The sequence below is a fragment of the Poecilia latipinna genome, unplaced genomic scaffold, assembly GCF_001443285.1.
Source record: "Poecilia latipinna isolate Pla-1442-1.1 unplaced genomic scaffold, P_latipinna-1.0 Scaffold406, whole genome shotgun sequence".
Classification (NCBI taxonomy): domain Eukaryota; kingdom Metazoa; phylum Chordata; class Actinopteri; order Cyprinodontiformes; family Poeciliidae; genus Poecilia; species Poecilia latipinna.
In genome coordinates, this window is record NW_015113022.1 from 195,338 (window position 1) to 216,513 (window position 21,176).

At 37.6% G+C, this 21,176-nt stretch overlaps 1 protein-coding gene across 2 annotated transcripts in view; it reads left to right on the forward strand.

Moving 5' to 3' along the window:
- The first annotated feature begins 720 nt into the window (after positions 1-720).
- The window catches only part of LOC106950539 (glucocorticoid receptor-like), a 59,442-nt gene continuing 38,986 nt past the window's right edge, over positions 721-21,176 (forward strand). For both annotated transcript variants that reach the window (XM_015037462.1, XM_015037463.1), the window contains exons 1-2: positions 721-1,224; positions 3,412-4,544. In XM_015037462.1, the coding sequence (XP_014892948.1) occupies positions 3,421-4,544 (1,124 nt within the window). In that variant the 5' untranslated portion in view covers positions 721-1,224; positions 3,412-3,420. The remainder of the gene's footprint in view (positions 1,225-3,411; positions 4,545-21,176) is intronic.

Here is a 21,176-nt window from a genome sequence, read left to right on the forward strand (position 1 = left end):
AACCTCCAAAAATCACTGTAAACACAATTACTAAAAATATTTCACGCCTGCATCAGCAGCGAAATCACAGACAGTTTGATATTTTAGACTTTCTCCCTGACTTGAGCTTTCTTCATATGCTTGAGAAAGGCAACACTGAGAAACAGGAAATACAGTATCTGTATGACCTCATCCAAAGGCAACTGAATCCCCCAGTCTCAGTTGACACCGTGACCCTAATTAGACCCCAGATACGACGCTCGGTTCGACTAGAGGAGCACCGAACATGGGTTCGGCTTCCCAGACTAAATGCTGGCAGGTTAGAGGTGACACTGACAGATTCCGCAGCAGACGGAGTTTCAGTGGGTAAAAGGGGCGTTAACCGCCAAGTGCCAAACTCACACAGAGGTTAAGCTGTCCCCAACAGGCATTCCATAGGAGTCAAGATAGCGCGCTTTTTCTTCAAAGTAAAAGAACCACGACATGACTGAAGTCAACAAACATAAACACGGGAAGACAGCTGTGAACTCTGGTTTAAATGTGTGACAGTTGGGATTAACGATACATTTTGCAATCGTTAATTATAAAACGATTGTTTTTCAATCGTTTTAAACAATCGATTGTCTAAAGCTGACTGCAGTCTAAAGCAGTCAGCCTCAGACCGTCTGAAGCTGACGTTCTTGCTCGCCCTTTATTTTGAAACACCAAAACGGAAACGCAGCTAACGTTTTAGGTGGCTTTGTCGCCGCTTGTCTAACAGATCGCCCTGTCTGAGTTTGCAGCTGAGTGGGCCACAGCACCGCGGCTCTATTATATAACTTTAATGTACTCACAGCTTTTTCACGGCGCATAGGGGCGATCATTGCACCGCAGATTTTGTCGATTCTTTATGGATTAATCCTGAAGATCGGGAGCGACTGACTTTTATTTCTCTTTCTCCCCTCTACGTCCCCCTGCTGCTGACGAGGCGCATTAAAAGTTGCCGACGGATCCAAGAAGCGGCGCACAGCGACGGTGTTGGGTCTTGAGTAAGAAATATCGCAGAGAATGTTTTCCTGTCACACGGACAGAGACGTCGCTACTCACTCTTCTGCTATTTCAGCGCGAAACATCAGCGCAATAAGAAGTGGGGCTTATTCTACAGCTTGATCCGGTGGACACTGCGTTATTTCCCACATGTTTATTTCTGAAACAACTTGCTCTGACGGGAGATGACCTAATCGAGGGAGTTTTCTCTCGCTACAGGTAAGGACTACTTTCAGGTGCAACTACTTTTTTTCTTGTTTTTCTCTTGCAGCGGTAGTGAGGGGTGGGTAAAAACCTTGTGGTTCCCGTCGAGTAGGCCGACGAGGAGCGTCCACGGTGGTGCGTGACAAGCGCGCTGACAGCCGAGCACCGAGTGGCACAGCTAGAAACAGAGAGGCGGGGGTGGGGGGAGCCTCACGCTACTAAAGCGAACTAAATCAGTCTTATTATGGAGTTCCCACTAAAAATGATAACAGCAGCTTTGAATGTTTGTTTTGCTCCTTCTTTAGGCGTATGATCGAGTGCAGTTTCCTTCACAGCCAACAGGTTGCACTAATCATAAAAAGCTTGTCCTGCTCGGTGGAAAAGTACAGTATGGGAAGTCAGGAAACCTCGAACTTTTTAAAGCAGAGGTTTTCCGTGCCACCCCGTCAAATATTGTTTTTATAACTGTTTTTATTATTATTATTATTAATTTATTTTTGATTTAAATAATTTATTAATTTTAAATTTACTAACTTTTATTTTCCAAAAGCGCCATCTCCATGTTTACTTATGTGTATTGCTATTTGAAAATTTAAAATTTAAAAATCTATTTTTAAATTTTATTCTCCCTATTTTCCCTTTCGTTAGTTCTTTAAAACCAGTTTTTTTATTTACTTATTTGTTAAACCTGATTTTCCAAATGTGCTTACTTATTTTTCTGAAAATGCTATGTTTGTTTAAATTTATATATTTTTAGCATGTATAAAGTATAGTTATTTGTCAGCCTTTATTTTCCTCAAATGCCAACCTTTCTATTTTGTTTCCTTAAAATAACAAAAACAAACAAACAAACAAAAATATACTGAAGGGCTACTCTCATTGTCTACCTTACGAGAGAAAAAGCAATAATCTCCATATGGAAAAAGTTATTTTTTAATTTAAGTTGGGTCACGGACAATTTATTTCTGTTTTTAGCTCAGTGGTGGTACAGTTTCAGCTCAGCATAGCTTCATACTGTGAACTGAACTGTCTGCATTGGGGTAAACAAAACCAATCAAACTCCAATCATTTCAGACATACTGATCTGTTTTAAGCTAGTTGGTAGTCTGTCGTTATTAGAACTGCACAATATATCAATTTGCAAAATTAATCTGTGTAATATAGTAATAGCAAATGTCTATCTGGATATTTTTTGAGGAAAAACCTGATATGCAAATAATAATATATTTGGCCACTTTGGTGTACTTTCACTCCCATTAATGCTCCTAAATGCTTAAGTTAACAAAGAGTTGTGAGGATGTCATGATGATGAGGAAAATGAGAAAAGAGTGATAAAATTGTGCCCTAGTTACAATTGATAGTGACATTACATATTCAACAAATGTATTGAAACTGAATGTCTGAGTATCAGACACTTTGGTATGCAGTTGTCATGAATCAGAGAGGTAAGGAGAGACAGAATGACATTCAAAATGTGCACAATATGAAGAAGAAAAAGTGGCATAGGCATTAAACAGGTACAGTTTAACAAGTAAATTTATGGATGGTCACTACCTTTCCCGCCGTTCGTAGAAAGACTGATTTTCAGGACATAAAACATCCAGGCAAATTTATAATGGTATTGAATGAGAAATGTTTGCCTTTATCTTTGTGCTATTTCTGCTTCTTGATTCGCCACCTTAAACAGTTTGTACTCGACTGCCTGTGTTTGCCAACAGAGCTAGACACTCGCTAAGGCCTTCAGCAAATGCCCAGCGGCCCCTGAGTGGGTTAATCTCTTCCAACAGATGCGTGCTGTTGCACACATGCTCTCTGTAAGCGGGACCGTCAGCAGTTTTACTTGAAAAGCAAGTTTGTGCCTGGGCATGTCTTTACTCTTAAACCAGAGAAGGGGACACCGTTCAAATATATGACATGCACATTTTAGTAATTTCTGCTCCGTAAAAGGTTGTGGACCCATTTCCTACTCTTAACTGTCATGTTCTATTGTTGAAGCAGTAGCAGTGCTATAGTATTTGTTTGGTTTTCAAAAATAAAATGGATAAAAGAACACCCATACAGTAGAGTAGTTTGCACTATTGAACTGTAATGTGACAAATTATCAATATTCTAGTGAGTTTTTCTACCGCAGATGTCATTGCATTCATTAATATCACATTTATTTTATGTGACTCATCTGTTTATTGTTAATTTTGTTTGCAGAATGACGAGATGGATCAGGGTGGACCAAAGCACAACGGTAATCGGAACGACAACCTTACATTTGCAGGGATCAGACCTGAAGTAGGCAGAGATTCAGTCAACACATCTGGTTTACTGCTTCAACCCACAATGCATCTGCCCAGTCCTGGGTCTGCGAACCAGAGCACAGTGGCACCGAATGGACAAGGGGGAACCAAAGACCAGGGGGAACTTGGAGGCCTTTTTGAGTCAGATAAGGAGGGTAAAATAAGCAGAATGCACAAACAAGAGCAGGATATATTCAGCTATGGGGACAGTTTGCCTTTGTTGAACCAGAGTACTTCTGATGTCGACCAGACGTCCACCTCTGTCATTAACACGTCAGAAACCTCAGTCCTGGCGAACCTCCCTTTGCCTGACCTGTTCCCTCAGCAAATTAAGCAGGAAGGGATTTTCTCTCTGGATAAGGAATTAGGAAATTATGGTGGACAAGCAGGTGTTGGTTCTTGCAGTCTGGATGGGAGCACTGCTCAGCTAATTGATGATGCAGATATCTGGCAAGACCTGGACCTTCCGAACTCTCTGCCAGAAATCAGTGCTTTTGAGTTGGATTCAGAGGTGGCACATTTGGATACCATCCTCCAGGAAAGCGGCAGCGGTGGTGAAAAGTCCCTATTGGGTAATGGGGCCAACTGTATTGGTTTGAACGGCACAGAGCAGCAGCAGCTGGTACAGCAACATCAGCTTCAACAGCAGCAGCCACCGGGAATGCTTTCCAGTGTTGTCATCAAGGAGGAGAAGGATCCTGACTTCATCCACATCCGTACCCCTGGTGTGGTCAAACAGGAGAAGCAGGACAGTGTTAGTTACTGCCAGTCCCAGTGTCTGCAGAGTGGCATGAGCCCTCTGCATGGGGTGGGAACCATACCGTCTGCCATGAATGTTGCCACGGGAAGTGGATACCACTACAGAGGCAATCCTGGGACAGCGGGCTTGCAAGACCAGAAGCCTTTTGGCACATACTCAAACTTGTCAGGAGTCGGGGAGAGCTGGATAAGCGGGAAGAGGTATGGAGAAGCCTCTGGGATTCAGAGCACCAGTGATGGCCTTCAGTCTGGTGCAGTTTTGGGGAATTTTCCTGTCGGCTTTACAAGGTATGAATCAAATTTTTACTCCACCCGACTTCATTTCCCTACCTTTGCTTTATCTGTGTTCCACAGAGTGGTTTGAATTTGCATTTATGAGCATCAAGAAGTTTTGATTTTTCAAAATGCGCTCAATTTAGTGCGTTTTCCAGCTTTCGCTTCAGTCTGTGACATTCTTTAGCAAGAGAAGTCCTATCACTCCTGGGGTGCATGGCATCTGGCGCTTATCACCTCCCAATGGGCAGACCTAGCTAGAAACACATTCTTCTGATTTATCCCCATTGTGTCACATTTTAGGAATGCCAAAGTTGAACTTTAAGACCTTTTTTTCCTTTAGAGGTCAGACATGGTTGGAAAACTAGTTGAAGTGTTGCCAGATTAGAAGGTGGCTGGAGAAAAAATGTTGAATGTTCAGTCAAAGAGACATTACTCTTTAAAGAGGTTTTGTTGAGTATTTTTGTATTCTAAAGATTTCATAATTCCATGAAACTGTCCAAGTGGAAGGGACTTGCTATCAAGGTGTGTTTTCAGAACATTTGTGAAAATGCATCATGGTGGAGCTTAAACACAGAGGAAATGAGAAATGTGTGAAAGCTGAGAGCGTGCGGCTCAGTGAGAGGTGTCTGGTAGGCACACCTCACTTTCAGCCCTGAAAGTACCATCTGATAACTTGATGAGCTTCAAAGCGGAACATTAAAAAAAAAAATAGAAATGAATTTTTCAGGCTTCATGAGCCTCTTGTGTATCCAAGTTGAAGAGTGTAGATAACTAGATGTTGTTTGATTAATGCTGGGTGAATCACTACAGCCTCGTTTGCAAATAAGTGGTAGATGAACAAAGGACTCGGCTTCTGCTGATGCTTCACTGTCAGACTAATATGGTGTGTCTAACTTCCTGATCACAGGTGTAACAGCATGCTTTGTTACTTTATACTGTGCCCCTTTGATGCATGCATGTCAATGATGTGCAAGGCGGAAGCCTCACAATGCAAAAAATAAAAAATCCAGAACTCACTGGAGGGAGTATAAATCCTGTTTGGCCTCTAAACTCCTTGGAATTCCCTAGAATTTGCTGCAGGGCGTCGATGGGGAAAATATGTCTGGGATTCCCTCCTGGACCTGCAACCCCGTGACACAATTTCAGATAAATGAAAGACAGTAGTTAAGGGCCAACTTTCCGCATTCAAGTTTCCAGGTTTATGCCCATAAATTCTTTTAAATTCCATGGAAAGTTTTCAAGTTAAAAAATCCAGAGAATTTTGTTAATCCCCTTCAAAGGGATACGTTTCTAGACATTCAACATCGCAATGTCTATATAAACATTTACAGGGAGAAAACATTACTTCCTGATCTGTTTTATTATATTTTTGCATTTATGATGTCTTCATTCAGAGCAATGTGGGGTTGAAGTCAAAGTCCTTGTTTGTATGCACAAAGTGGATTCTGATTATTGTATTTCAAGGCTGTTCAAAACATTCTTGAGACATGATACACTACCAGCTCCCTAATCATGGGAAAATGCATATTTATCAAAACTTTGCTTATTTAGTTGAAACCTAAACTGGCTGTTATATTTTGTTCTCTAATGCTATCATGCTAGTTATATAAAAGTCATGAAAATGATCATTTAACTTGCGGAAACCACATTTAATAAAAATGAGTGAAAGGCACTAGCCAGGTCATTTATAGCCAGAAATATTTTCAGACAAGTTAGTTTAGTTCTTGCAAGTGCTACATATGTGTTTAAGCTTTCCTTCTGCCAGCTGACCGGCAGTGTGCCTCCGTTGGTGTGGTAGGTCCAGTGTTGCATCATTCTAAACACTCCATACAACCTGAGAAAACACCAAACACATTTGCACTTTCTGGCCTCTCATTACAAACACTTATAAAAGTTTTGATACTAATCTTTGAAAACCTTTGTATACCTGTATAACTGTAATTGATCAAAACGCCAATTGTTTGAACTAGTATATTGAGAATTGATGTTAAATGCTGCAATAAATAACATCACATGTCATAAATGTTTTTGAAATACACTGGATTTATCTCAAAGTGAGAATAAAAACAGAAGAGTGAGAAATCTTTATGTATAGAAGACTAGCCACCTGAATGTGAATTTGAAACATTGGACGTAAAATTATCTTTAGTTTGTTGTCTAAGTACAGGGTGGGCCATAAGTTTCCATACATAGAAAAAAATAAACATTCTATATTGGACAACCGTTTTTATTTTTGTGGGACTCGCTGCACGTCTTGGACCACTTCATGGTTGATCTGGAACATTTCCAGTTTTCTGAAACTTGCAAATAAGTTTTGCCACAGTGTCGTGTGTGATTCTCGCTCCATGTTTTCTGTTAAAGTTTTGTGCAACCATGCGACTGCTTCCCCATCCAGCCATCAGTATAATTTCAATTCTTTGATCTTTGGTAAAATGCATCTTCTTGGGTATCTGAAATATAAAAGAAATATACATTTTACATTCTCCTATGTATGGAAACTTACGGCCCAGAAACAGATTCATTTAACTAAACATAAGCCTTAGTTAATTAAAAAACGGCTTTACATATTTTAATATATTATATCAAATGAAAGTGAACTTTGCTGCTTGCCGTTATCATTATTATTCCCATGACTTTGGTGTTAAGTGTTTATCCATTACTAATTTAAAAATATCTAGACTAGTGCTTAACTCTTCCCTGTAGCTGTGCTTTTTACATCATTGAGTGCCTTAACAGGACTTTGACTGGTGTGTGCATGTGTGTGTGTGTGTACTGAATGGCCACGTGTACAATAGTGTGAGGGTGCCTCTTGGTCTACAAACTGTCAACTGTTTTTAATTTTTTTTCTTCGCTATAATGACCGACAGTTCATTAAGGATTTAATTCAATACAGATGAAATATTCTTGCCGTGTTGCTTTAAACTTAGCACTGAAAAAGTATCTAAACAGGTTCTGCAAATTTGCTCTGCATTTAGAGCAACAAATCTTTATGTAAAACTGTTAAGTTTAAATGTGCATGGAAATCAAAATATGATTGTACCAATTGTATCCCTGATAAGCAGTCTTTTGTAGGAAATAAAAATGTGCAGTACACGCCTATTGTTTCCATCTAAGGATGAATAGAAAGCACTGCAGTCTGAGCGATGAAGGGACATGTTCCTCTGATTTTATAATTGTTTCTTGTCTGCATTCAGAGCTTGTTGTTCGCTTTGGTTGTGGGTCTGACTTGAAGCATCTCAGGCTGCATATTTTTACATGTTCCTGCTTGTATAGTCTGCAAGCTACTGAGATGTCATCTTGTTTCTGGAAGTCATGACTGTGTTGTAAGAGCTCATATGTTGTCGTGAGTCCAAATTTAACAAAAGTCTTTCAGTTCTGCATTTATTCACACATAACTTTTGTTTTTAAAAATCAACAAACCAACCTGATTAGTTGTTAATTATCTTACATCCACGATGTTATGATAATATTTGTTTTTGTGTAATTAATCTTTTTATATGGACATATTGTCATTTTATCTCAGGAACAGCAGATAAAAGGTAGATTAATCCCAGTGCTGACAAAACTAGGTCAGTGTTGTCTCTGTTAACTCACTTTCCTGGATTTGTAATCTGTTAAGATTATGCCAGTGCTAATCCACGTTGTTTGAGTTCCTGTTTACGGATATCTCTTGTTACTCGTTGGGCTACCCCACTTGATAGCTTTTGTTTTACTACATCTTACTTTTTAAATTGTGCTTTTGCTTTACATTAAGTCTCCAGTTCTTTTTCAGCTTCACATATCCACTTCGGCCTTTTTCGTATGTAATTTCTTTGTTTGGTTTAATTGTGAATAATAATGATTGTTCAGAAAGGAAGAATTTATTTTGCAGAGCTTTCTTAGCTGTGCATTTGATGTTTAAATGGTTTTCTGTGAAGTGAAGTGGAATATTTTATACTGCAGGAAATTATATTTTAACTTCATACTTGAATGGTAGCTTAAATATTTTAATGTAAATTTATTCATAGATGTTTATCACAAATTTTGTTCCTTCTCATTTTTATACCTTTTTGCTTATCTTCTCTTTGTGTATGGCACCCTGCCCTCCCCTCCCCTGTTTGAGCTGAGTCTTTGAAGCAGGCTTTGGCTAGGGGTCAGAGGTCATGGAGCCAAAGGAGGTTGCGGCCTTTAAGCAGCCAAGCTGTTGCTTTTTTAAGGTTGCTGTGGTGCCTGCTGGCTTGTTTATGCCTATATTGAGTTTTGTGTGCATGTCAAGGTCTGTCTAAAAGGTCACATGATGGATTTGACCTCTTTTACAGGATAGAGTGAGCCTTTTTTTTATTATTTCCAGAAATGCAAAACCGCAAACATGTTGAATTATTCAGTACATTTTTGGAACTAAGTGGTTTGCACTGTTATTAATGAGTAAAAATTATGGATCCAGCCTCTTTTTGTTTTTAAAAAAGTGTTTTAAATTTACTTATGTGCTTTGAACAGCATTCTGATTATGATTCATGTTTTTTATACTTTGAAAATGATATGAACCTTTAGTACTGTTTTCATTGCTGTAAGATGTATTTACTATGGATTTATATCTTCTATGTCGTATAGCAAATCATTATATTAAAGAATTGGATATATGACACAAATGTTCCTGTAATACCTCAATATAATTTGATAGTTGCGGCAGGTGTGTGTGACCTCTTCTACCATAGTTAGGTTGATGTGAAAAAATAAAAATATGCAGCCTGCTAAACTGTGATCGGATATGTCTGGAGTGAGCATAAATATAGCCCCGACCTCTTTCCCTCACTGTTCTTCATAAACACGATTGAGCTTGTTGTGTTTGGCAACGGGTCAATCAGGAAACAGGAAGTGGGGAGTCTAAAGGCTGTAGTGGTTCAGTCTAATGTCCCCTCGCCCTCTTTACCATGGCAGATTGTTAAAAGTAGTAAGAATGCTTTGAGGGCACATTCACAGTCAATGGGTTATGCTGGCTTTCATATGATGGAAATATTACTATTTAAAACAGTGCAAGATTGCATCAGATCCCATATTTTCAGGAAATCCAGTGCTTGGTGCAGACAAGCTCATTTTTAAATTGGAAGACTCTTAAATCACGAAAAGAGGCACCCCTGCTAATACTTTTTACAAGGCAGTCTATAAAATCTTTAGAGGTTTGTACATGTGACTGTCTCAGGGTTTTCCACAGGAAACTGGTTTTGTGGAGGTGTTAGTGGAAGTTGCGTCCCTCACACCACTTCAAATTCTTAGACTTTGAGTTGAATCCCCCTTTACCAAATAGCTTACTATAACATTTGGGGCTCAAAAAGAGCAGAACTTTAGGACATTTGAACTTCAGTGATAGTTATGGTGTATTTTTACATGATCATTAGAGATCTGGGTCTTTAAATCTAACTTTGTTTCACATTTGTCATGATCCTCTATCCAGTTGTTCACCTATTTCCTTTCATGTCAGTCTGAGCAGGACTGAGTATCAAATTGTCTTCAGGACAACATGGTGATCTGTTATCTAATACAGTTTAATTTAAAAGACACTAAGACACATTAATTTTTGTATGTTTCTCTGTGCAGTTTCATAACTGAGGTATTCACATGTTTTTCACCTGCTCATTGAATCCCACGGCCATGTTATTCACTTTGTTTGTTCCACACACGTGGTCTTCCTTATTTGTAATATTTTTATATTACATGTATTATATAAAAATACATATTTTTGGGAGGGCTTAAAACTGCAGATTTGCTACTAATGATAGAGACAGAACATTCCTTTCATGGAGGTCTGCGGCTAAATGCTGCTGGTTGTTTTCAATTGAATCCTTGAAGTGATTTTTCCACAAACTACAATTTTCATTGGCATGACTTGACCGTTGCCATTAAAAAGTACAATTAAGCTGTTCTCTGTGACTGGAAGAATGTGAATGGACACTTGTTTGTTGCAATAAACAACAAAACTCTAGTTTTTTTCCACTAACCATTGTACAGCTCATACAGAGGTAAAACCATCTCAACACTCCTCGAGTTACACTTGGCTGCTAGGCGACTTATTAATCAAGAGGTTTTTGAAACGGCTCATTTTCCAGACATCAACAACATTAAGTTGTTGCCAAAAACTGAGTGGATTATCTTTAAGCTCTTGAACTGTTTCTTGATGCAGTAAAACCCTAAATGGAAGTATACAAATGTGCAAAAAGACAGTTTTTCATAATAGATTCCCTTTAACAGTTATCTTGTATATTTTCCACCTCAATGCTAAAATGCCTCATATAAAAACGATGCTGAGCCGCAGAGTTCTTACTCTGCAGCAGAAAATTGTACTCTGACAGCAGGCTACAATAACAGTTACAGTTGATATAATTTGGCCAATCAGACAAATTCATTCATTAATTTCCTATATTTGTTTTGTTATGCAAATGTGCAACTTTTCTTTTGCTATATGCTGAACTTTGTGCAACAACACAGATCCGTGGCACAGGAATTGGAGGCCTAAGGCTTGGTGTGTGGTTCAAAAATGAACTCAGTTTCGATCATTTGCAGCTCTGGTATTTCATCAGAATGAAAATCCTTTTTTTTTTGTTTTTAGATAATGAAATGACAGCATTGTGAAAAAAATACTAATATCCTATATTCCTTAAAGTTATAATTTCCAGCCTTTTATTTATTGTCCCCGTTTACTTATGTATTTTTTTTGCATTAGCTTAATCCAGATTAGAAACCAACAAGAACATTGAGGAATTCCATCCTTATTACGATGCTGTCTGAGAGAAGTTGTGGCAAGACTAACAGGCGTTCATAATAACTGTGCATCATCACAAGTCTAATAAATTCTCCGACGTGATTAAACTTGCTTTGGCGATCATGAGTCAAGTGAGGGAATTTGCTGAAAGCAAAAAGGAAAAAAAAGTTTTCCTAGCAATGATTTCTACTTTCCTTTGAGTACAGTTGTGCTCTTCAGGCAAGTTGCCAAACTGTTTTATCTGTACATGTTCTCTGTTGTGCTCGGCTTTTTGGGCAGTCAACTTTGAGGCTATGTGTCCGACTTGGCGAGAAACCTGTGAGACTAAAGGCGGAAAAAAAAATGTTTTCTCTACACACATTGCTTGCCCTCGCAGTGTTTCACGTTGAACTAAAGGAAAACTCGTCTGGGTGTGTCTGGGTTTGACAGCCAAAGTTCAGAGTTCAGCTGTTTGTTTTCCACTGCAGAAGCAGGAGGAGCAGATTTAAAAAGGGTTTTATTCCCGCTAACTGAGCTTGCACTTTTGATTATTTTATTTTTAAACCCAGTGCATAAAGTGTGACAATATGATTTTCTGCATAATTAAATCTGACTCATTGTGCCAGAATATAATTTTGTGGAGATTTCAGCACCTCGTAAGAAATGTATCCCAACAGCATGTGAGAAAGAGTGTGGTCTGGATCAGGATTATGGGCTTTCTTTTCCTGCCCCTGCTGTTCTACAAACAAGGGTTAGGGAGTTTTCTTGACACATGATCGGTGTGAGCAGGATGACAGAGTTACCAAGGAGACTGTCAGCAGGGGGTCACGGGTTCAGGCCCCTTGAACGGCAACCTGCCACCTGTTGAAGTGAGAGCAACTTAACCAGTCCTTTTAGGCTCAGAGCCATTGTTCTTTTTATTTATCTTTGTGCAAGCTTGTGAAACCTGGAGACCATTTCCTGCAGGTGTAAATGTCTGGGAATTGGATTGAAGCTTGAATGTATTTTGTGTTCTAGAAGTACTGAATGTCTGTATAAATGTGAGATGATTTTGGAGCTAGATTACTAAAGGAACCTTGTTTTTTGTTTAGATTTTCTTCCTTTTTTTATAGAACAAGTTAAGAGAAACTACCCTCTTTTACTGTCCAAAAGAAGACCTTAGCTTTTGTATTTATTTCAAATGGAGGTCAATATATTTTAATTTGTATTGTAATACACAACAATGCCAAAATTGAGTTGTCAAAGGCTGTTGTTTAAAGCTGAATAACAAATAAGAAATGTTTTATAAGAATAAACAGGCCAATGACCTGTTTATTAGTCACTTTATTTGGTTAGCTGCTCATATGTAATAAAAGAGCTTAGGAGCTTTTCATTGAGTGACACATATGTGGCATTTGGTCTTCCAGACAAACTCTGTGATGATGCACAAGTGAAATGTACACTTAGAAGTTGGCTGTGTTGACTTTGTGCTACACATTAAATGAATTTTTTGCTTCTCTAAATAAAATGCCTATTTTTATTATTGTATGAGAAAAAAAAATAGATCAGGCATAATATTGCCTACTACCAGACATCACAGAGGACCTTGTGCCATAGGTGAGTGAATGATTTACCCAAGCAAGGTAACTGTGTATGTGGGGAACAAACATTCAGGCTCTGAAGCTCTCAGCCTGTCTCGCGCTTTATGTAATCTTATGATCCGTAATGGCTCGTTGTAGAGAAATTGTGTCAGTGGCCTAATTTTGAAGTAATGTATGGCGTTTCAGTTCAGATTTGTTCAAGACCGTGGTTGGCAAAGCGTTTCTTCTTCTCCTTCTGCTGGCTGGTTGTCTTTGCCCACCTCAACATTGCTTCTGAAACCGAAATGGAAAACCGTTAAAAATTCAAAGCAGAATTTGCTTACAGTTTATAGGATGAGAAAGAAGCCTTTCTTGTAGACATATCTCTTTGTTGTTTGTGTAGTCATATGGTGCATAGTTTAGAAAAGTATGTTTGGAAATTACAGCAGCCATTAACTGACCTCTGTTGCAACGTTCTCTTAAAACGCAAAAGAAAATGCAGATTATATTATTCTTTTGGTTTAATTTGGTTCCACGATCTCCTAATGTACTCTATAAAATAAATGGAATTTAATAGACGTGTCCATCAGGCTTTTTAGGGAGATTATTCATTTTTTATTTTTTTTTTGTCATGTTCAGGACTTTTCAAAGCATAAAAGAGAATAAATATGCTGCAGGTTCCTTGATAGGGATAGTGGTTCTGAATTTGACTGAAAATGGATGCATTAGAGCATTATTCCCATTTACTGTATGCATCAAAGTGTACATGATTTCTATTAGATACAAAAACATGATTCATTTTCCTGGTTGTAGCACCGTTGTCTTGCAGCAAGATGTTTCTGAATTCAAGTCCTGACATGAGATCTTCCTGCATGGAGTTTGCATATTCTCCCTATGCATGCAAGGGTTCTCTTTGGGTACTCAGCTTCCTCCCACACTACAAAACATGACTGGTCGATTTTATAGTCTAAATTAGTCCTCAGGTATGAGTTTGTATGGTTGTCTGCCCAGTGTGTCTCTTTATGCCCTGCAAGTTGTACAGCAGAAAACGACAGAAAAATATCAATAATCCTTAACTTTTCCATATCTACAGCTAAAGCAACTGTAACTTTGACTAACAAGGCTGGATGAAAGTTTTTCTTGCTATGTGAAGGAGGGTGGTTCTCACTTTTAGAGAAATGCAGCAAAGTGGTGTTTCGTGGGGGACACATGGTCTCCATAAGAATTTATTTTAAAACATTTTCCTCACCTTGATCAGGGATGCCAATAATTGTAGAGGACGATGTATTTGTTTAAAGTAGACTAACCTTCTTTTTAGATCTACAGCCATTTATTTTAAAACCCTGTCTCTCATTTCCTGAGCTTCTGAGCCTGTTCGGTTTGTCCAAACTGGTGGAGTTATGCGGGTCCATGTGTTCGTGTCAATACTGGTGGAGGCAGAAAAGGGCGTAGACTTTATCATGAATCGAAGCCAGCAGCTGCTCAACCCGCCTGGTCACTCACGATTGGCTAGTGTGTGTGCAAGATACAGATACAGTGATAAGAATTGCACATGTTGTGAAAGGTTTTCATTCTTTGTATATATATATATATATATATATATATATATAATTCCATTTAGCTTTTTTTTAATAGTCTACATTTCTTTAGTCCCTTTTTGCTCCTTCATTTCATTTATTGGTGTGGGAACATGGCTGACCTCTCAACTGGCACTCTGTCATCCTTTAAAATAGACGCTCCTCTATGTCTGAAGCTTGTCTATTTCTAGCTCTGTTAACAGTAAAGCCAAGGCCAGGCTTCATTTCTTTTAAAGATCTGCTTATGGTGCTTGTGGTAATGATACACATTTTTATGGATTATATCTCAGAAGTTTCATAAATTTATAGCTAAACAAGACCAGCGTCGTGTATACTTACTTATTGGTGTTCAAATTGTACTTTTCTTCTTTTTCATTCGGATATAAATTATACTATAATATTTCTGAAATAGTTATCTGATGTGAAAAATTTCAGATTTTCTATAATCTTGAGTATTAATGCATTCTGTTGATAAATCCTATGTTTATTAAAGTAGATATGCACACATTCAGGATAAAGGTGACTCTTAAGACTTGAAGATGTTTTGTTGACTAAAAAGATTTGTTCAAAAAGCAGCTAAAAACCCATGTGGCCCAAACTGGAAATGGGGTGGATTTACTTTTTATTTAATTTAACTTAATATTACCTTCTTAACTACTTGTATTTTGATCTGATATTTCTTATACCTGTCTTATGTTATTTTGTTTGCACTATTTGCCTTTAAGACATAAAATTCACTTAAGGTGCAATTTTCATAGTTTTTTTTTATGATTTGGCTTTAAGACTTTATTGACTTAAAGTCTTTACGCCAATGAAACAATAAAACAAAGTGATCCTGTTAAAATTCTAGAGATTAATTATTCTATTTCTATCCAAGTTTTTTATTGGTCTATCTTTAACCCTAACCCACAAACTCTACTTTGGTTTTCCTCTTGTTCATTAAAATAAATTAATTAATGAAATTTGTTGGCTGTCGTTTTGTAAACTTGAGGTTTGATTTAAATAATTTCAGACCTCGATAAAATCCAGATCGTGTGTGTATCTCTTAAGACCGAAGCACTTAAAGAGGGTGTACTTTCTTTTTTATCAGATCTACTAAAACAACATTACAGTTTTACTTTAAGTGAGCATTTTCAAAGAGTATGTCTTTGTTCTGTTGAAACAAAGAAAGACTAACAAAGTTTTGGGGCTTTTCATCCAACAATCAGTTCTCGGTTCCTCCTTTTCCTCCCTGCTCTCGTTTCTCTCTTCGATTCCTCCACTCTTCCTGTCTGAGGGCTTCCTTTGCTGCTTTAAACCTACGTCACTGGCTTCATTGTGTTCATTCCCCTCATTCTCTCCATTTGTCTGCCTGAGCCAGATGTCAAACTGCAGTATAGATCTTCTGCTAGTTGTCAACGTTTCATTGCCCTTATGTGCCTCTTAATCTGCAGCGAAGCCAAGACTGAAACAGTGGTGTGTATGTCCAAGTAGGTTAAAGCACAGACTTTTCTCAGCAGGAGACGGAGTTTCTTTGACTGCTTCTACTTAATTTTAAGCATGCTCGGCTGAGCAGCTTCACTTATTGCCAGCAATAAATCCAAGTCTCAGTGACTTTTATTACAGCAGTATGGTATGGGTTATTTACACTCACTTCCCTCCTCGTTTTCACCTGTTAATTTTATATGATAAGGAGAACGCGTCTGGTCTGTGTTAAGAGTTGTACTAAAAGGAACAAAGTGTGATAAACTTGTAGTTTTTCATATTTGTGCTTGAGCAAAAAAGAAAGAATTTGATTTTTGTGTGAGCAGTTGGGATAAAAGTGAAGTTTGAAGTGGTGCTAACCCACTGCAACAGGAAGAGCCTTGCATCACTGTGGTCATCACTCATCTCCTCACGTCACTCATTGGCTTTCAATTCAAAGGCGTGGCCTCCATATCTTTAGAACTATTCTACCACACAGTCGGTAACTTTTTCTGGTGAATTGGTAGAACTTGTAGCTGCTTAGTCTTTGAATTTCTTTCTCCACAGGCTGACGTTTGCCAAGTTGTGTGTTTCCTACTTCAAAAACTGAAACTATTTAATTTTAGGCCTCGCTGATGCCTCTAACTCTTTATCATAAGAATTTACTATATCTTCAACTTCCATCTTTCCTCTGGGATTAATTTATTTAATAATGACAAAATGACCATTTTGTTAACTACAGCAATTTTCTCAAGTATTGGCAAAGCTGGCAAAGATTCGAAATCTATTTAGTTTCATGAAACAAAATCCAACATTTAATTTGACTGCATTTAGAGATTTTTAAAAATTCCACATTAATAAATAGTTTTTCACAAAACTGTAATTGCCACAGTTGAATGCATGAAAAAAAATGTAAAGAGAGCATTTTTCTGACATTTCACTTTTTAAAGATGATCTCAGGTTTCAGGAACTTTTAGTAATACATGGCCTCCTGTTTCCAATCTGTGTAAATATGAGGTGATGGAGGCCTCATCCACATCAAGCAACAGCCCGTTTCTAAAACAAGTTCTCAGTTTCAAAAACACCTGCATCCCCACAGGGCCATTTTCAGAAATGTTATCAACAAAACACTATTTTTACATGTAAATGGCCTTAAACATGGAGTATGGGACACGGAGCAAATGAAGTTAGCAGTAAACACAAAAGAGATCAAGAACACTGCACAACAAAATGCAAGTCCAGTCTTTGGTGTGGAGTGACGATTAAGTCAAGCTTTTAATACATGCTGCGTTGGATTATAAAATTTACAAACTACATTGTTGTGTCTGTCACGTTTGGGATTACAGGTTAGAGATAGAGGTTGGATTCATACATCAAATATTTCCGCAGGAGAGGAGTTTTCTCTGCCCATATGAATATGCAAAAGGGAAATCTTTACTCTGGAACCCATTTTAAAAATATTTAAGGTCCTCTAAAATGTCATATGGACATGGGACACAGATGGTTAAAAAGTTTCATTTCAGAACAAACTGTGGATGTGGTCAGGGCCAGACGGGCTAACTTTCACTCACTGCTCTTCAAAATGCCAAGACAGGTGAACATGTCTTGAAGAATGGCAGATATTTGTTAATCTCTGAGTCAAATAAAAAAATAACTCAACTAAGTGTTTTACATATTGAGATTCGCAGCTTAGTTTGGGATAGTTTATGCAATTAAGGAGCAGGAAAAAAGTTACACTTTCTTTCCAGAAATAAAATGAAGGCAGTTAAATTATGTTTTACGTTTTGGAGTAAATTCTGTGAAACATGAGTATTTTTACTGAAGAATATACTGCTGGGATATTTCTAGTCAGCACAGTGATTAAAAGGTTGAAAAGATCTTGAACTGTGGTAAATGGAGCATGGCCTGAAGAGTAGTAATAGAGGGGAAAAAAAAAATCTATGATGATGAAATTTAAATAGTCTAGGAAAATGCAAAAAATCCCTCATTAAAACGGATAGATGGTATTTTGCTTTATCCAAACTGTTTGCTTTAGTCTATGCTTTCCTCCTCCTCTGGCAATAACCTTATTTGTGTTTAGTCCTTTTGAAAGCAACTTTAATCTCTTCTTTGTTGGAACCAGACTGGCAGGTTTAAATGAGTTATTTCAGAGATTAGTCACATGTCATCAAATCCACCGCATCATTACTCTTCTTGTTATTTGTGTGGTATCACTGACAGAATCTCTGGAAATGTACGCATTTTATTTATTTATTTATTTTTGTATTTTCCTGCACATAGCAGAGATCTTCCCTGTTCAGTCTGTGACTATAAGCTTTGTAGCTGTGGAGAATACAGAGAAAGGCAGAGTAAGGAGGAGCTTTACTGTAAATGGGCCCCATTCCAGCTGGGCCAAAGTCTGTACCCGACTGCAGCTTTTCTCAGACTTTTCTAAGTCTTCCCAAAGCTTCTCATTTCACCCTGTCTTTTTATTCACATCCCTTAAGTTTTAACAGAACTTCACTTTTTATGAAACTTTACTCTCTTTCTCTAGAGTAAAAGTTTGCGTGCTCTGCTTTCATACCGTTAACCAACCTGATTCAACGTTGCTATTATTCTCAAGCTGCTGAACAGGACTGCTTTGCTTAGAATTCCTGACAAGCGTCTTGTTTGTCGCATATGGGTCACCTATTTCCACTCACAGAAAACGCAGAGGAAACCATATTACCTTAAAGAAAAAGATGAGACAAGAAAACAGTAAGTGTTCCATAAAGGCAGCAGTTAGCGTCTCAGAACGGATGGAGGGAAAAACAAAGATCCAATGACAAGATCTTGTGTAAAGCAATACTTCAATTAGCACATTACAAGCTTTTAAGAACCTGTTACAATGTCTTAATGCTGGAGACCACTTTCCGCCTTCACAGTTTGTGTTCAGTCGGTGGGTTAACATTCTCCGTGTCTCTTTTGCAGAGAAAGGTAGTTTCAGACAGAGTGGAAAAAACCCAGAGGTGTTTTACTGACAGCCTGTGAGAAACTGGTCGAAGTGGTTTGATGCAAAGGAATGAGACTTCAAACGTTCCTTTGTAATGTCAATAAATCAACCGTTCAATAAAACATTATTTTTACAGCACTTTCCATGTAAACTAGTGTAACACAAGGTGCTAGGTTACATAGATTTAAAAAGTAAAGGAAAACATACAATATCTAGGTTTTTGAATTTATTTTTTTTTTTTACATAATACCCTACATTATAGATTAATTTTCAGTTACTTCAATTGATGACTTTCAAACATTTCCATTCAATGTCTCACGAGTGATAAAATTGCAAAGATTTTAGCAGAGATCTTTTTGTTTCAACTAACCAATAGAAAATTAAGTATTGAATATTCTCTATGAAACATTAACAATATCCTGTAAATTGTACGGGAAATGCAAAACTATTTGCCCTCTCTGCAGTGCCATAACAGCAGACCCTCCACACACAAGGACAATAGGAAGAAATTCCTGTGCATTCTTTCTGTTTGTAATGTTTTCCTGAAAGGTCAAGACATAATCACAATTTTCTGTGATGTTAAAATAAGCCAAATCTAACAAAGCAAAGGCATTGTGTAGATTATTTTCTTTTAACGGTGGCTGTGTCTTTGTTGATACAGTTGTAACAATAATGCTTGCATTAAGCAAATGTGAATTTTTCCTTCAGCTGTCAAGGTGCTCACTGTATCAAACAATCTGTGTGCTTTAGTGTCTCGAGTGCCCTCAGCTAAATTGGATGTTTGCACATAGACATTTCACAATCGGTCTGATTAACCTGGTTTGTTATTTGCATGCAATGGCTAAATATAGCATATGTGGGAAACTTAATTAGCCTCTGGTTTATGAAAGTGTTAACAGTCATTTGTGGTGCTGATGTTGTGCATTGACAATTTACTTACATTGTAATGTAGCTAATTTTATTCTACTTATGCTAATATTTTATAATACTATATAATGTTTTAATATGTGCACAGTAACAATATTGCAAAATTGTTTGCAATGCCATGTTTGTTGAATGTTTTTTTCCAGGTGTCAGGAAGACACACTTTGGTTACAATTATATCAGAAGGAGTCGTATTACTGACACAGATGACACAGACGATGGCTCCCAGTTCACTAAAGTCACAACTTATCGTCATCACACAATGACACATGTAGTGTTACTGCTACCACATAATTTTTGGTGTTTAATATTGTGTATATTCCTTTTGGGTAAACTTTTAAAACTCTGCTCAATTATATTTATTCAAGATAAACAACGAGGAGAGGGTATGGAGTTTGCTCCATGATTAAGCTGTGAATTTTGCTTCTTTATAAGAAATGCTTTGACAAGATGATTAAATTGTCGCTTTGGTAGAAGAAGGTCAAATGTTCCTTAGAATTAAGATGATATCTTTATTTCAATAAAAATGTTCCCAGAGTTATTACTTAAAAAAAATGAAACCAAATTGCAACATTCCTTAAATAACACCATTAGCTGTGTGAGCCATTGTTCTATCATTTAACAAGGAGTAGTTGTGTTTGTGTCTTTTACCTAGAAAACCACAAGCTGGCTTTAACTTGCTTTGATTTCATAGTGTCTGCTTTTGTTGTAGGATGATGAATGTTCTTAATGCAGCTGCATTGAGCTCGCTCTGCTTTTGCTCTTTAAGTGAGCGAAACTCCGACTGTGATGGCGTGAGGGTTTGCTCTAATGACTGCCGTTCCCTCTCCACCACACTTTGCTCCTCACTACATGGTACATCAGCCTTTCAGCTCTTAATTACAGCCAACACTCTGCCTGTTTTTCTCAATCTGCTCTCTTTCCTTTCTCTTGTGTTTAGTGCTATCTCACCACTGATTCATCAGTCTTTCCTGTCTGTTTATCCTCATCTCGCAGCAGCAGAGCAGCAAATGGTGTTTGTCGGAGTACGCCAGCTCGTCTTTTTGTCTATTAGAACATGTTTGTGATGAGTAATATGTTTGTTTAGAAAATAAGATGGCTATAAGTTATTTTTTACTTCAAATGCTAGAGCTAAAGTTGGATTTGTAAAGCACCAGGTTGTAAAATAAGATTGCATGGTCACCATCAACCATCAGTGTATATTTAAGCCACATAATCCTTAATTTGAGACCTCATGAATTAAGTTAAAAGCCTGAAACATGTGTTAAACTTTATTCTCATTAGTAAAATAAAGTTCAAAATATGTATTTAACTTAGACGACTTTTCTGCTGCTGTGAAGTTTCAAGCGTTTCTTTCCTCTGTGACTTTGTGTAAAATCTGGTTGTTCCATTCCTGAAATGCAACATGATGGTGAATTTTATATAATCATTAGAATTACATGCAGTTTGTGTTCC